General features: G+C 42.1%; 1 protein-coding gene across 6 annotated transcripts in view; it reads right to left on the bottom strand.

Moving 5' to 3' along the window:
- IQCA1 (IQ motif containing with AAA domain 1) overlaps positions 1-16646 on the bottom strand; it is a 1056753-nt gene that overhangs the window by 629440 nt on the left and 410667 nt on the right. For all 6 annotated transcript variants that reach the window (XM_033944078.1, XM_033944080.1, XM_033944079.1 and 3 more), the window contains one exon: positions 6135-6210. In XM_033944078.1, the coding sequence (XP_033799969.1) occupies positions 6135-6210 (76 nt within the window). The remainder of the gene's footprint in view (positions 1-6134; positions 6211-16646) is intronic.

Genomic DNA, 16646 nt, shown 5'->3' with positions numbered 1-16646 from the left:
GGACTCAGAGGATAGCATTTTCAGAGATCCTACCAGTACCAAGGGCAAATGTGAAGAGGCAGACAGAACTACAATCAATAAATGCATGGATGAGGAGATGGTGTGAGGAAGAGGGGTTCCACTTCAGGAGGAATTGGACAACGTTTTGGGGCAAGAGCAAGCTCTTCAGGAGAGATGGACTACACCTGAGCACGGCAGGAACTAGACTTCTGGCAAACAACGTCAAGAGAGGAATAGAACAGGCTTTAAACTAAGAAGAAGGGGAAAGCCGACAGTCTACTAAGTGTTGACGATTCAGGAAAAGGTATCCTGTGAGGATACTACGAGGGAAAAATGCTGGGAAGAAACAACGGGCAAAACACAGGAGCGGATTGAACCAGAGGAGGAGGATAAGAGGAATGTAGCACAGGAGAAGAAAATAAAGATCGAAGCACAGGTAAAGGAAACGAAGACAAAAAATTACCAGGACTTAAATTGCATATATACTAATGCAAGGAGCCTAAGGAACAAAATGGGGGAACTAGAAGTCATGGCCAAAACTGAGAACCTAGACATCATTGAGGTCTCCGAAACATGGTGGAATGAAGAAAACAAATGGGACATAGCACTGCCGGGGTACAAACTCTATTGCGAGGATAGGTCAGGGCAGAAAGGAGGAGGAATAGCTCTATACATAAAGGAAAGCATACACTCTACAGCAGCGACGACCAACAAATATGAATCGCTATGGGTTAAAATACCGGGAAGGAAAGGGCCCGAGATAAAGATGGGCTTGTACTATCGTCCACCTGGGCAAAACGAAACTACCGATGAAGAAATGGAAGCTGAGATGAAACGGGAATGCAAAAACAGTAACATGATCATTATGGGAGACTTCAACTATCCCGGAATAGACTAGAGTCTTGGAAACTCAAAATGCGCTAGGGAGACCGGATTCCTGGAGGCTGTACAGGACTGCTTCATATATCAGCTTGTCAGAGAACAGATGAGAGGAAATGCCACTCTGTATCTAATCCTTAATGGGCTAAGAGGACCTGCAAAGGACGTGGAAGTAGTGGGACCGTTGGGAAACAGCAATCATAACATGATCAAGTTCAAAGTTGAAGTAGGAATACCAAAGGGAAAGAGAACCACAGCAACAACTTTTAACTTCAAGAAAGGAAACTATGAAGCAATGAGGGTAATGGTAAGGAAGAAACTCAGGAACAACACAAAGAAATGGCAGACTGTAGAGCAAGCCTGGTCTTTATTCAAGGACACGGTAAGCGAGGCGCAAAATCAGTATATCCCAGATTCAGAAAAGGGTGCAAAAAGAGCCAAACAAAAGACCCGGCATGGATAACTAAAGAAGTGAAGAAAGCGATAGGGGACAAGAAGAATTCATTCAAGAAATGGAAAAAGGGAAAAACCGAGGAGAACTGGAATGAACACAGGAAGTATCAAAAAGAATGTCACCTCGTGGTTAGAAAAGCAAAAAGAGAATATGAAGAGAGACTAGCCAGGGAAGCACGAAATTTCAAACCGTTCTTCAGATATGGGAATCAGCCAGCTAGGGAGGAGGTGGGACCGCTGGATGATGGAGATAGGAAGATAGATGATGATAGATGATGATAGATGATGATGGAGATGGAGATAGGAAGTGAGTGGTAAAGGAGGATAAAGAAGTGGCGGAAAGACTAAACATGTTCTTTTCGTCAATATTTACAAAAGAAGACACATCCAACATACCGGAACCTGAACAAATCTTCAAAGGAGACCAAGCAGAGAAATAAACATCCATGGAAGTAAGCCTAGAGGACATACACAGGCAGATAGAAAAATTAAAATCTGACAAATCGCCGTGCCCGGATGGAATCCACCCTAGAGTATTGAAAGAATTAAAGGAGGAAATAGCGGAACTACTACAGCAGGTTTGTAATCTATCCCTGAAAACAGGCGTGATCCAGGAGGATTGGAAGATAGCCAATGTTACGCCAATCTTTAAAAAGGGATCAAGAGGTGACCTGGGGATCTACAGACCAGCAAGTCTGACCTTGGTTCCGGGAAAAATGGTGGAAGCGTTGATAAAAGATAGCATCGAGGAGCATCTAGAGAGGCATAAACTTATGAAAACAACCCAAATGGCTTCTGAAAGGAAAGACCGTGCCTGGCGATCTTATTGCACTTCTTCGAAGGAATTAACAAATGGATGGACAAAGTGGATCCCATAGACATTGTATACTTAGACTTCCAAAAAGTCTTTGACAAGGTACCCCATGAACGCCTACTTCGGAAACTAAAGAACCATGGGGTGGAAGGAGACCTACACAGATGGATCAGGAACTGGTTGGCGGGCAGAAAACAGAGGGTAGGAGTGAAGGGCCACTCGGACTGGAGGAAGGTCACGAGTGGTGTTCCACAGGGGTCGGTGCTTGGACCGCTGCTATTCAATGTATTTATAAATGATCTAGAAACGGGGACGAAGAGCGAAGTAATAAAATTCGCAGATTACACCAAGCTATTCAATAGGGCTAGGACTAAAGAAGACTGTGAAGATTTACAAAGGGACCTAAACAAACCAGGGGAGTGGGCGACAAGATGGCAGATGAAATTCAAAGTAGAGAAATGCAAAGTCTTACACGTAGGAAACAGAAACCCGAGATACAGCTACACAATGGGAGGGCTGTTATTGAGTGAGAGTTCCCAAGAAAGGAACTTGGGGGTAATAGTGGACATGACAATGAAGCCATCGGCACAATGCACAACGGCTGCTATGAAAGCAAATAGAATGCTAGGAATAATCAAGAAGGGTATTACAAGCAGAACGAAAGAAGTTATCCTGCCGTTGTATCGGGCGATGGTTCATCCGCATCTGGAGTACTGCGTCCAATATTGGTCACCGTACCTAAAAAAGGATATGGTGATAATCGAGAGGGTTCAGAAGAGAGTGATGCGTTTGATAAAAGGTATGGAAATCCTTTCATACGCTGAAAGATTAGAGAGACTGGGGCTTTTTTCGCTGGAGAAGCGGAGACTTAGAGGGGATATGATAGAGACTTATAAGATCACGAAGGGCATAGAGAAAGTGGAGAGGGACAGATTCTTCAAACTTCTGACAACTACAAGAACAAGAGGGCATTCCGAAAAATTAAAAGGAGACAGATTCAGAACCAATGCTAGGAAGTTCTTCTTCACCCAACGGGTGGTGGACACCTGGAACGCGCTTCCAGAGGGAGTGATAGGACAGGATACGGTATTGGAGTTCAAGACGGGATTGGACAATTTTCTGAAGGAAAAGGGTATAGAAGGGTATAGATAGAGGGCTAGTATACAGGTCCTGGACCTGATGGGCCGCCGCGTGAACAGATGGTATTGGATTTCAAGAAAGGATTGGACAATTTTCTGAAGGAAAAGGGGATAGGTTATAGATAGAGGGCTAGTATATAGGTCCTGGACTTGATGGGCCGCCGCATGAGCGGACTGCTGGGCATGATGGACCTCAGGTCTGACCCAGCAGAGGCACGGCTTATGTTCTTATGGTCATTATTAAAAATCATGTTGGTCCCAGGCTCTGTGACAAACGTCTTCTGATAACTTACTTGCCAGGGCCTCCTGTCCATTTATTGTTTTCTTCTTTTTCCATGCTAACCATCCATCTTCCATCTCTGTCCTTCCTTTCCATTTCCCTTCCCTCCCCCGGAGGTCTGGCATCTTTCCTTTTTTTCATCTCCATCCCTGCAGCTGCAGCGATGGACCCCACCATCCCCAGATCTACCATCTTTCCTTTTCTCATCTACCCTTTCATCCAGCATTTCTCCCTCCTACCCCAACACGCCAGGGTCCACAAGCTCTCCCTTTCTCTTCCTAAATACCCTCCTATCCAATATCTCTATCCTTCTCCCCCCACACACACACACCATCCCTTGTGTCCAACTTCTCTCCCTTTCTGTTCCTTCCCTCCCTAATTCCCATTGTCCACCATCTCACTCCCTTTCCTCTGTTTTTAGACCCATTATTTCTTCCCTCTCCCTCCCCCCACATCTGCCATATGCATGTCTCTATGGACCCCCCTTCCCTCCCTCTGTGTACTTCTACACCTGGGACAATCCCCCTCCCGAAGGCCTACATGTTCCCCCTTTCTTTGTAGCATCCTTTGGCTTCCCCCCTGGCCTCCCGGACTCACCTTCAGCTAATTAGGGCAGCCTGCAGAGGATCACCTGTGCTGTAGCGAACCTAGCAGGCTGCCGTCGGCCTCTGCAGCACTTTCCCTCTGCCGCGGTCCCGTCCCTCCTCCGATGTCAGGGGTGTGATCGCGGCAGAGGGAACTTGCTTCGGAGGATGATAGCAGCCTGCCAGGATCGCTACAGCACCGGCAATCCTATGTAGTGTGACATTTCCGCTCCCCGAGACGGTCGTGTCAGAGTGAAACCCCAGCCTAAATGCTGTGCCCGAGACCAGAGACTGACCGAGAATGATCAGGCAGGGGATACTGAAAGCAGAGCTGCCTATCCTGAGCCATCTGAACCTGATCAGGAGCCAGAATACAAGGTAGCTCCACGGCCCAGTAAAAACCGCAGCTACATTAAGAGGTTTAATCAGGCTCCCAGTAGTATTCTGCCCAGCAACCTGGGGGGGAGCCCAAGAGCACGAAAGCTAGGCACACAAACACCTAGTACAGGGTGTGGCCCAAAGACTCTTAAGCAGCTCTCCAAGGCAGTAAGACAGGCTGCACACGAGGACCTGGCAGGGAAGGTTCTCCGGGCCAGGCAAAGGCCAGACCTCGCTCAGGAACCCATGGAGTGTGAGGATTCCATTGCTCAGGAGCCAACAGAGCAGCTGGGTAGTCCAGAAAGTATGGACACAGATTAATGGACAATGCCTGAAGCTGACATCGAGGAAGCCATGGATGTGAGCTTGGCAGCTTCTCACTAAGTACTGCAGGTACCGAGCTGTATAAGAATATAGTGGTGAAGATTGATAGAAAACTATTTTTGTTTGGTGTGTAAAGCCAAGCTCAGAGTAGTGCTGCACCAGCTTGATTACGCTGCTGCACTCCAGCTGTGCAAAAGCCCAGAGAAACTGAAGAAAGTTTTCTGGCTTGTGAAGCAGTTTCCCTGTTAGCTATTTAAGTTCCAAGGACTCACAGAATTGGGGTAGGAGCCCCGAAGATCTGAGGGTTGGGATTCAGAGGGAGCTTGTTAAAGCTAAGTAATAAAAGGGGAACCAGCAATTCTGTGGCCCAACAGTGGGAAAGACTGAAAACTGATTATTGCTGGAATAACAAGAGCCTGCAGTATGGCTTTATTTTTTTTTTCTTTTCACGATTAAAGTTTGCTTTACAATGTGAAATGTAAGTGCCTGGTGAAAAATCCGGATTTTTGGATTGAAAGTCCAGGACTCAAGAGGATTCTTGAGAACTTCTTATGAGACTAGTTTTGTGTGCTCTTACAGAGACTGTGGTTCAATGCAGGGTGAAGCACTAGAACCTTGATTGTGAACTGACCTAACATAAACCCTGCTGTTCTTTCACTGAACTGTTTGGAAGATAAAAATCTGTTTGTTTTTTTCTCTTGTTTGGGGAAAAAGGAAGCTTGGATGCTAGTGCTTCTTTGTATGATTTTTTGGTTTTCTAATCATTGTGTTTTGGATACAAATTAAACTTTGGACATTGTTTTGATTTGACTTGGCTCGCTATACTTTATTGTAGCGAAGCCCAAAGTATTGGGACACCAGTGAGGTCTTCCACTTTGGGAGCCACGCCAGGGTCGTGCTGCCACCTGTCGGGGGGTCTTTCCATTGCTTCTAGAGACCCCGGCAGATGACAGTAGGCTGCCCTAATTAACTAAAGGTGAGATTGGGAGGCCAGGGGGGAAGCCGGAGGATGCTACAAAGAGTGCTTATGCATTGCAGCACTTCCTGACTGACCTTCGCCCCCCCTAAAGCAGGAGCAGCAGCGGTAATGGATGGCCAGCAAGAGGCAGCGCTGCTGCTTCTGCTTTAGGAGACCTGAACGAATAGGTGAGCCTAATTTTTTTTTTTTTTTAAATGAATCAATTCGAATCAATCCAGAATCAATTTATCGGTGAATCGGGCAGCACTACTGCTGACATAGGAGTACACTCTTTGTATTCATCTGAAAGATCTCTCAGACTGACCTTTGAAGGTTTGGTGTCCTCCTGCAATCTCTGAGAGGAAATGACTGGGTGCCATTTTCCAACCAGGGGCTTCTTCCTGTACACATAAAAATATAGTCATTAATGTTCAGATTGGAAGAATAAATGGATTTTATTTCCTTATTTCTTTACATTATCCTCACCCTTAAATAATCCTGATCCAATCTATTTGCTTCTTGGTAAATATTTAACAAATCTGGTTCACTGGTTTATTGATACCGTTCTTATTAAATCATTGTATCTCCTATCTGTCATCAGGAACAGCTTAAGAGTTGAGCCAGTGAGGACTGACTCATTGTGACCAAACTTAAAGGATTCAAAGGCCAGTGGTGGGAGCTTGTGCTTATGTTCACACCACCTTATGCTATTTTAAACTCTTCTATGGGGCTGGCAGAAGAGTTGAATGATGCAACTAAAAGTGACCGGAGCAAAGGCATAAGCTCAAGTTGCTGTGTCTTTTTGCCACAATCAATAGGACAGAGGGGTGGGAGAAGGGTAGTGGGGGATGGGAAAAGAGGGGCTCATGTTGGATGCCAGGGTCTGGGAGAAGATGAGGGCAGATTCAAGATGCAGGGAGGAAGTTGATGCTGGGTAGCATAGCCAGACCCATATTTCTGGATAGGCTGACAACAATAATGGCTGGGCACTAAGGCACTATAAATGGCTCCTTAAGTTAGGCACTGGTAGGCACTCTACCGGCACCTAACTTAAGTGGTAAAAGATATTTTAAATGATTAAAATATCATTTAAAAGACAAACATAGGCATCTACTAGTGCCTTTATAAACAGTGCATTCATTGCATCTACGGAGGTGCTTTAGACCGCCTAAGGTCGAAGTAGGCATAGTTAATACCAGAAATGGCCTTAGGTGTTCTAAGGCACTTCCATAGATGCAATTTTCGTCAAAGGTAAGTGCTGGAAATATAGGCTTTTAAAACCCTGGCCTACATTTCCAGTACCTACCTTTGACAAAAGCTATGATTCTGTAAATGGTGCAGTTGCATGATTGACATGTGATCGGCAGCCTTTTATTAGGTGATCGCCATTAATGGCACCATTTACAAAATCTGGCCCTAATGCCATCACATTTTTCTTCCCTCCCAACTCCCCCCTCCCCCCTTCCCATCTCCTCTAAGTTAAAATTAGCTGGCAGGGATTCCCAAGTCCACCCAACTGTAAAAGAAGCAAACCTGTTCCAATCAACTAATGTGCAATTTTTAGTGGCTCAAAGTTCAGCCTGTAAGCATGCTTCATTCTAATGCATGAATGCAGCAGCACTTTTAGCCACAGCAACACTTTTAGTCTCTCTCTGGAAACATGCTTATCAATCTCTCGCCTCCTATCTCATACATCTCCTTTGAATTTCTGCACCTCAAGTGCATTACTGTTAACATTACATTACATTACTGATTTCTATTCCGCCTCAACCTTGCAGTTCTGTGCGGATTACAAAAGAGACAACTGGACATTTCCAGGATAATTACAGAGAGAATTCTGGTCATTTCCAGGAGAAGTTACAAGAATAATTGAGCTGTATATTTCAAGAGCTACAAGATGCTGTACAAATAGGAAATAGTGCAGATCCAGTATATATACCGTTAGGGAAGCAGTTGACATGCTTGAGGCTAAAGAGAAGGAAACTGGTGAAGGGGGGAGGAGGGGGGAGTTGCGTTGAGGGGGGTCCGGTTGGGGTTAAGCCATCTGTATAAATTTTTTGAATAGGTGGGTTTTGATTTATTTGCGAAAATATTGGTAGTCGTTTGTTGTTATCAGCAGGTTGGAGATAGTGTGGTCCAGTTTCGCTGCAGACTGTCAAATATCTTCTTGCGCTGGGTGCCTTTGAGTGGGGGGTAGGTAAAAGGGGTCTTAGTTCTGGTGGCATTTTGGTACAGGCGGTTGTTTAGGTAATTGGGGGCTGTGCCATTTATTGCTTTGAATAATAGACAGTATAGTTTGAATTGAATTTGTGCTTGCATTGGCAACCAGTGTGAATCCAGGTAGGCCGTGGTGACGTGGTCAAATTTTCTCAGTGAGTAGATTAATCTGAGTGCAGTGTTTTGGATTGTCTGTAGTTTTATCATTGTTGTACGGCAAGGCAGATAGAGTATGTTGTAGTAGTCCAATAGACCTAGTACTAGGGATTGGACTACTAGCCTATATTGCTCTTTGTCGAAGAATTTTCTGATTTTTCTTAAATTGCGCATGGTTAGAAATGCTTTCTGGGTGGTCTTGTTGATTTGGGCCTGCATTGTGCAGCATCTGTCTATTGCTACTCCTAGGAGTTTTAGGGTAGGTTGTATAGGGCATTTGGAGGCGTTTATTTCTAGTTCTGTGATGGAGGGATTCTTATCCTTTTCAAGCAGTAGAAATTTTGTTTTGTCAGTGTTAAGCTTCGATTTGTGATCTGCCATCCATTTTTCCACTGCTTGAAGGGTTTTTTCCAATTTTTCTGTAGAAGTTGGGTCAGGAGCATCAAAGGGTAGGAGTATGGTGATGTCGTCAGCGTAGCTGAATGAAGTTACATTTAGATTGTCTAGGGTAGACAAGGGAGGATAAGAAGAGGTTGAAGAGAGTAGGTGAGAGAGGTGATCCTTGAGAAATTCCACAGGGGTTGGACCATGGTTCTGATTTAAGATTGTTTGACTTTACTCTATAAGATCTGTATTTAAGGAATCTTTCGAACCAATTGTATATCCTGCCTGAGATCCCTATGGCTTCTAGTGTCTGCAGTAGGATGGTGTGGTCAACCAAATCGAATGCTGAATAGATCGAGTTGAATTATCAGCATCCTTCTGCCTTTGCTGAGGTGCTGTCGGGCTGTGTCTAGTAGGGTTACTAGTAAAGTCTCCGTGCTGTGGTTGGATCTGAATCCCGATTGAGAGGGGTGGAGAAGATTGTGGTCTTCCAGGTAATTTGTGAGGAATTGTGCAACTAGTCCTTCTATAAGTTTGACGTATATTGGTATTGAGGCGATGGGTCTATAGTTAGCCGGGTTATCTATAAGACCTTTGTGGTCCTTCACAATTGGAGTGATTATGATTTCTCCTAGGTGCTGCGGGAATTGACCTTCAGTGAGTGTAATTTGGATCCATTGCATGAGGCTGGCCCTAAATTTGGGGGTGGCGTTGGTTATTAGTTACACGGGACAATAATTCAGGTCGCATGAGGCATGACTGTATTTTTTTGTAGAGTCAATTCATGTCTGTCCAGTTTACCGCAGGGAATTCGGTCCAGGTCCTGTCTGCAGCAATGGCTTCTCCTATTGGGGGATTTGTTGTTATCTCGTCGAGGAGGATGTGTGTGTTATTGAAGATAGTCCTGATTGTTGTAATCTTGTTTTTGAAGTGGTCTGCGAGTTGAGTGGCTGTTGGAGGGTGCTTTCCTTGTGCTGCTAGGTAAGGTTTGGTGTTGGTGAGGTTTTTTACTAGATTGAAAAGTTTTTTTGAGTCTATGGACTCCATGCCTACCAGCTTGGAGTAGTAATCTTTTCTTTTTTCTTTGAGTTTGGTCTTGTATTATTTGATTTGCTATCCATGCTATTTTGGATTGTTCTTGGTTCTTTTTTTTCCAGTTTCTTTCCATTTGTCTGCAGTGCCTTTTGATTTGGAGCAGTTCAGCGTCTGCAGATTTTGTGTTTTGATTTTATTGGAGCTAGCTCATTTAGGATTGTTTCGCTTAATGTTTGCCATTGTGGTATGAATTCTTTGGGGTCTATGGAGTCGATTGCGTGATCTGCTTTGTCCCAGAAAGTGATTGGTTCGATTTTTGGACGGGTTTTGATGGGGGATTTGTGGGGTTTGTGTTTATAATTGCATTGAGCCCAGTTGATGTTGAAGGTAACATAGTAACATATAGTAACATAGTAGATGACCAAGTTTCCAAGTTTTATTAAAATGTTATCCTGCTTATCAGATTTCTAAGCAGCTTACAGTAAAAAAAATTTATAAAAATGGAGGGATATACAAACAAGTCATTAGATGACGGTATAAATATACATTTAGACATTATAGACTGACTCAGAAGATAGAAGGGGAGAAATACAATATTGAATAAGACACAAAGACATAGCATTTAACAACCATAAGATCAGCTATATAATCATAAATTTGTTATGAAAATAGACATTTATTGAGCATGCACCTTTACTTTTTTTTTTTTTTATGAATTTGTGCCTGTTAGCTCGCCATGTAGTTTTTATTTGAACAATCTTTATTCATTTTCAAATCAAACAATAAGTGCACAAAATTATATCATAAAAGTAATTTCCATATAGCACTATAATATCTAACACATAAAATCTAATAGTGTAAAATCCTCATCCACCCACCCTTCAACACATTCTCAAATAAAATAGAATATACTATATTATACAACATATTATAACATATCGTATTAAATTACATCCCAAATCCACCCTCCCCCTTTACTTTTAAATTCTACTAATCTGCTGCTGGAAGGGTAATGATGAGAATGAACTTGAGACTGAAAGAATCTGTGGCACCAGATTCACAGTGAACTGTTCCATACTGTATCCTCTCAATTACTTGGTGGCATTATTATTTTTTTTTTTTTAGTTCAATGTTTTTATTAAGGTTTATGAAAAGATACAGTCCAAATATGCATTCAAATACATGTACAACATCAGGACATTGAAGCTAAGATCGCTTAACGTAACACAGCAGCAACTACAACTACTACAACTACAATCAACTATAGTTGAGTTAAAACATTCTAAGAGATCCAAAATATTTGGACTGCTTGTAAGAGAACAATAAAGAAAGAAAAAAGGAAAGAAAAGAGAAAGGAAAGAGGAGAAGAAAAAGAAAAAGAGGAAGACAGGAGTGTCTATGAGATAGAACGAACATAAGAATCTAAGAATTTCCAAGGCGAGTTACATCGTGTCATGTTCATGGAAAGTCGAGCAATATTTTTCTTCTCATAAGCGTATGATTCAAATTTATGATACATGCTCAAAGAGTTCCACCAAAAAGTATAATCCAATGATGAAGAGGATTTCCAATTCTTTAATATGTGCATAAGGGCAGTCACAAACATAGTGTCAATAAGTTTAGGAGGACAATTCGAAAGAACAAAGCAGGGGTGTTGAGATCTAAGAATTATAACATCCAAGGAAATTTCATCCGAGCAGTCAGTAACACGCTTTATAGTGTCCCAAATGCGAGACCAGAATGAGCGAACTGGATTACAGTAGAAAAGCATATGATCGAGGGTTCCGGCCTCCTTCATACAGTTCCAGCATACAGAGTCTTGTTTAAGGTTGGCTTTCCACATCCGGAAAGGAGTCCATACCGCATTCCACATGATGAAGAACATTGACTGTGAAACTCTGGAGGATAAGAGAGGACGGTTTGTCGAGGACCAAAAAAGATCCCAATCAACATCAGTAAGAGGAGTTGATAGCATGGATTCCCAGTGTTTCATGGAGTGAGGAGAAAAGACAAAGGAGTTGTCCCGTAGTATGCTGTAAAATAAGGAGATTGCTTTGCCTTTCGATATAGCCAGTAAAGACCAATGGCGTATAGTGTGAATGGATGACTCAAAATCAAATCGTAAAGACTGAGAGGATATTGCTTCAGTAAGGGAAAGCCATTGAGAAAATGTGGAAGGAGGTAATAAGTATGTAGAGCAGAGTGTGTCGAAAGGAACAATACATTACATTACATTAGTGATTTCTATTCCGCTTGTGCCTTGCGGTTCTAAGCGGATTACAAGTTAGAGGACTGGACATTTCCAGTAGCATTGCAGTACATGTAATCAGGAATGTGTCCAGTTACAATTGTTAGTCTGGACTTTTCCAGGAGAAATTGATAGCAGGTAGTAGATAGTGATAGGTTGTTTAGACGAATAGAGATAATACTGTCCGGATTCAGGGTGTTGCTGGTGGTGGTGATGGAGGTGGTCATGAGAGCATTTTCTAATACTTTTGTGAGGTTATGATGATGGGAAGTGTTTTTTGAAGAGATGAGTTTTGATTTCTTTTCGGAATACTTTAATGTCTGTTGATTTGGTCAGTAGATTGGTGATGGTAGTATCGATCTTTGCTGCCTGTGTCACTAAAAGGCTGTCTTATAGTTTCTTTCGTCGTGTTCCTTTGAGAGGGGGGTGAATGAATAGGCTCTGAGTTCTCCTTAGTCTGTGTGAGAGGTTACGGTGTAGTCTGTTGTTTAGGTAGCTGGGGGCTGTTCCATGTATTACTTTGTATAGTAGACAGTAGAATTTGAACTGGGATCTTGCTTTTATTGGTAGCCAGTGTGAGTCTAGGTATGCTTTGGTGATGTGGTCATATTTGCCGAGTGAGTAGATAATTCTGAGGGCTGTGTTCTGAACTGTCTGTAATTGTTTTATCATGTAGTTTGGGCATGATAGGTATAGGCTGTTACAGTAATCTACAATACTTAGTACTAGGGATTGTACTAATATCTTGTATTGATCTTTGTTGAAGAATTTTCTTATTTTTCTTAGGTTACGTATTGTGAAGAAAGCTCTTTGGATGATTTTGTGGATTTGAGACTGCATTGTGCAGTTTCTGTCTAGTTGTATTCCCAGGATCTTGAGTGTACTTTGCATTGGGTACTTGATTGTATTTAATTCTAGTTCTGCGAGAGATGGTTTTTTTTTCCTTCTCTAGTAGTAGGAATTTAGTTTTTTCCGAGTTCAGTTTTAGTTTATGACTTGACATCCATTTTTCTACCGTTTCCATTATTATTTTCAGGTGGTTTGTGGATAATGGGTCTTGAATATTAAAGGGGAGGAGGATAGTTATGTCATCCGCGTAGCTGAATGATACTGTGTTTAGGGCGTCTAGGGTTATGCCTAGGGATGCTATGAAGAGGTTAAATAATATGGGTGATAATGGTGATCCTTGTGGTACTCCACATGGGTTTGACCATGGGTCGGATATGTGCTCTTTTGATTTGACTTTGTATGTTCGTGTTTTGAGGAAGCTTTGGAACCATTTGTGAACATTACCTGAGATTCCTATTGCGTCTAATGTCTGGAGTAGTGTGTGATGGTCAACTAGGTCGAATGCCGCAGAAAGATCGAGTTGAATGAGAAGCAGCTTGTTTCCTTTGCTGAGGTGTTGTCGGACAATGTCTAGTAGTGATACCAGTAGAGTTTCTGTGCTATGGTTGGATCTGAATCCGGATTGTGATGGATGTAGTATGTGATGGTCTTCAAGGTAGTTGGAGAGGTGTTGTGCGACAAGGCCTTCTGTTATTTTAATGTATAGTGGGATTGAAGCAATTGGTCTATAGTTTGCAGGATTATCTATAGGACCTTTGGGATCTTTTAGGATAGGTGTAATTATGATTTCTCCTAATTCCGGTGGGAAATTACCTTCACTTAATGTTTGAGTAGTTATTTGATGAGGAAACCACAACCCAGCCCGCTGCCATCGCTTCCATGAAAGTGACTTTCCATTATGTTGAAGTTTGGGATTGTTCCAAATAGACAAGAATGGGCTATCTGTGATTGAAATTTCTGCTATCGCATCTAATAGATGAAGGGCATGCTGCGTCGCACTCAGCAGAGAGTATCTCCTCAAGTGTCTAGGGATTGGAATTGTTGCCAAACAAGAGACATGTAATGGTGCACATACAAAGCGCTCCATCTCAAACCAAGCTGGAGGATCATGGGGACAAGGGTCCGTGATCCAATAAGCTCCATATTTGGCCATTGATGCAATATAATAAAAATAAAAATCAGGTAAATTTAAACCGCCATGAACTTTGGAGGCCTTCAACTTAACGAGAGCAATACGAGGCTTTTTCTTATTCCAAACAAATTCAGAAATTTTTTTATCCAGCCACTGAAAAAATGTTTTCTTACATAAAGATGGGAGCATCGAAAGGGTATAATTTATTTGGGGGGCAAGAGTCATTTTGATGGAAGCAATCCTGCCCCACCAAGATAAATACAATGGAGACCAACGGGATATCGTGTTCAGGACTAAGTTTTTAATTTTAGACAGGTTAAGATCCTGAGCGTGCATTGGATCCTTATGTATTAAGACACCTAGGTACTTCACAGCCCCACGCGACCATGGGAAGGAAAATTGAGTGAGATCTGAAGGAGAGATATGATCATTAAGGGGGAAAATCTCCGATTTTTCCCAATTAACTGAGTATCCAGAGAGCAGGGAGTATTGAAAGACGATGTTAACGAGAGCAGGAAGGGAATTAGTAGGATCTCGAATAAAGAGGAGAACATCATCAGCATAGGCCGCTAACTTGATGTGTCGAGAAGAAGTGGAAATACCTTTAATTGAGGGACATTGACGAATGGCCGAAAGGAGAAGTTCTAGAGCTAAATTAAATAGTAAAGGGGAGAGCGGACAACCTTGGCGAGTGCCCCTGTGAAGTGAAAACTTGTTGGAAAGAGAATTATTGATCAAGATTCGAGCTGTGGGTTGTCTGTACAAGGTTTCAACCCATTTCGTAAAGAACGAACCAAAATTATACCATTTCAGGATTCGGAAAAGAAAGGGCCATTCGACACGATCGAAGGCCTTTTCAGCATCAACAGCCAGGCCAATTACAGGATCTGAAAGAGTTTTAGCGTGGGCATTAACATGGTGGAAGAGACGTAAGTTGTCACCTATATATCTTTGCTTAATAAATCCTACTTGATCTTTGTGAATTAGAGAGGGGATCACTCTATTGAGTCTCAGAGAAAGAAGTTTTGCCATAATTTTATAATCTAAATTAAGAAGAGAAATGGGGCGAAAGTTTTTAACCATGGTGGGGTCTCTGTCAGGTTTAGGAATAACTACAATAGTAGCCTCAGTAAAATTAAATTGTTTATCTGGAGTGGAATGTAGAAATTCGTAGTAAGTGTGAAGATGAGGGGCTAAAAGAGTTCGAAATTGTTTGAAGAACTCATTAGTGAAGCCATCTGGACCCGGTGCTTTACCATTGGGCAGGGATGTAATTGCAGCTTCTATCTCAGATATAGTGATAGGGGAATCAAGTTCCAATTTTACTGAGTCTGATAAGGACGGGTGAACCAAGGGAGCAAGAAAAGAATCTATTTCAGAGTTGGAGGCTGAGTGTTCGGATTTATATAGGGAAGCATAAAATTGTTCAAATTGAGAGGAAATCAGAGACCTAGTCTTAACCATCTGTCCTGACGGGTCTTGAACAGCCGCGATGTGTAAACGTTTAGATTTAGTTTTAAGGTATCTGGCCAAAGGACGACCCATGAGGTTGTCACCCATGTAATGACCCGAGGACGAAATAAAAATGTCTCTCCTGGCTGTACACGAAACCAAAGTATTATATTCGTATTTAAGATTTTGGATACGCTGATGTATGGACGGATCATATAGATGGGCAGACATGTGTTGTAATTCTAGCGTTTTGATAGAAGATTCTAATTCCCTCTCTTTCTGCATGGATTGTTTCTTTTTCCAGGAGGCAAGCTTAATTAATTCACCTCTAATGGTAGCTTTGTAAGCCTCCCAAACAATGGAAGGACAAACTGCAGGATCATTGGAATTAAATTCAAAGAATTCGGTGGTGAAGGATCTTATTTTTTCAGCTATTTCAGTATCTAAGAGTAAAGTATTGTTCAGTCTCCAAGATGGAGATTCTTTATGGGGCGCAGAAAGAAGTAGATGCAAAGAAATGGCCGCATGGTCTGTAAGAGAGATCGGGTGAATAATGGTGTTTGTAATGTCATGAGTTAGAGAGGAGGATACAAGAAAGAAGTCTATTCTTGTGTATGTATTGTGCGGTGGTGAAAAGTGAGAGTACTCCCTACCCTTTGGATTGAACAGCCGCCAGGGATCAACTAGTGAAAAGGTATCTTTGAGGGCATGTAAGGCTGCGAAGGACCTGGATTTCGAATACTTACAGGATGATGATCTATCAATATAGATATCCTGTATTTGATTGAAGTCACCTCCTAATATTAGAGAGCAGGATCCATATTCCATCAATACCGTCTGAAGATCATGAAAAAATTCTGGATGATCTAGAACTGGAGCATAGACATTAAGAAAAACAAAATCCACCGAGTGCAACGCAGCATGTACCAAACACCATCTACCCTCTGTATCTGTTTTAGAGGAGTGAATAACAGGAGATAGTTTATCATTAAGCAATATTGATACCCCATTTTTTTTGCGCTGAGTGGCAGGAGAATATAGATGAGTGGAATATCCCTTAAGTTGGAATTTCAAAGCGGCAGCAGGCGTGAGATGGGTCTCCTGTAGAAAAACCACATCAGGGTGTTTATTGAAAATATAGTTGGCTATCTTTTTCCTTTTAATAGGGTGGTTCAAACCATTCACATTAAAAGAAAAAATGTGTAGGTCAGTCATAAGTCATAATAAACAATATTATAATACAGTGGAATCTGTCCATGTTCAAAAAAAGCATAGAATCAACATAATATTTAAGAATATAAAGGACACTCCTGTCAGAAAGCAAAGGAAAGAAAAACAGAGAGAGATAAGAGAAGAAGGAGAAA

The sequence above is a fragment of the Geotrypetes seraphini genome, chromosome 5 (genome assembly GCF_902459505.1).
Source record: "Geotrypetes seraphini chromosome 5, aGeoSer1.1, whole genome shotgun sequence".
Taxonomy (NCBI): domain Eukaryota; kingdom Metazoa; phylum Chordata; class Amphibia; order Gymnophiona; family Dermophiidae; genus Geotrypetes; species Geotrypetes seraphini.
Note: the sequence above shows the minus strand (reverse complement) of the source record. Positions and strands in the feature narration are given on the sequence as shown.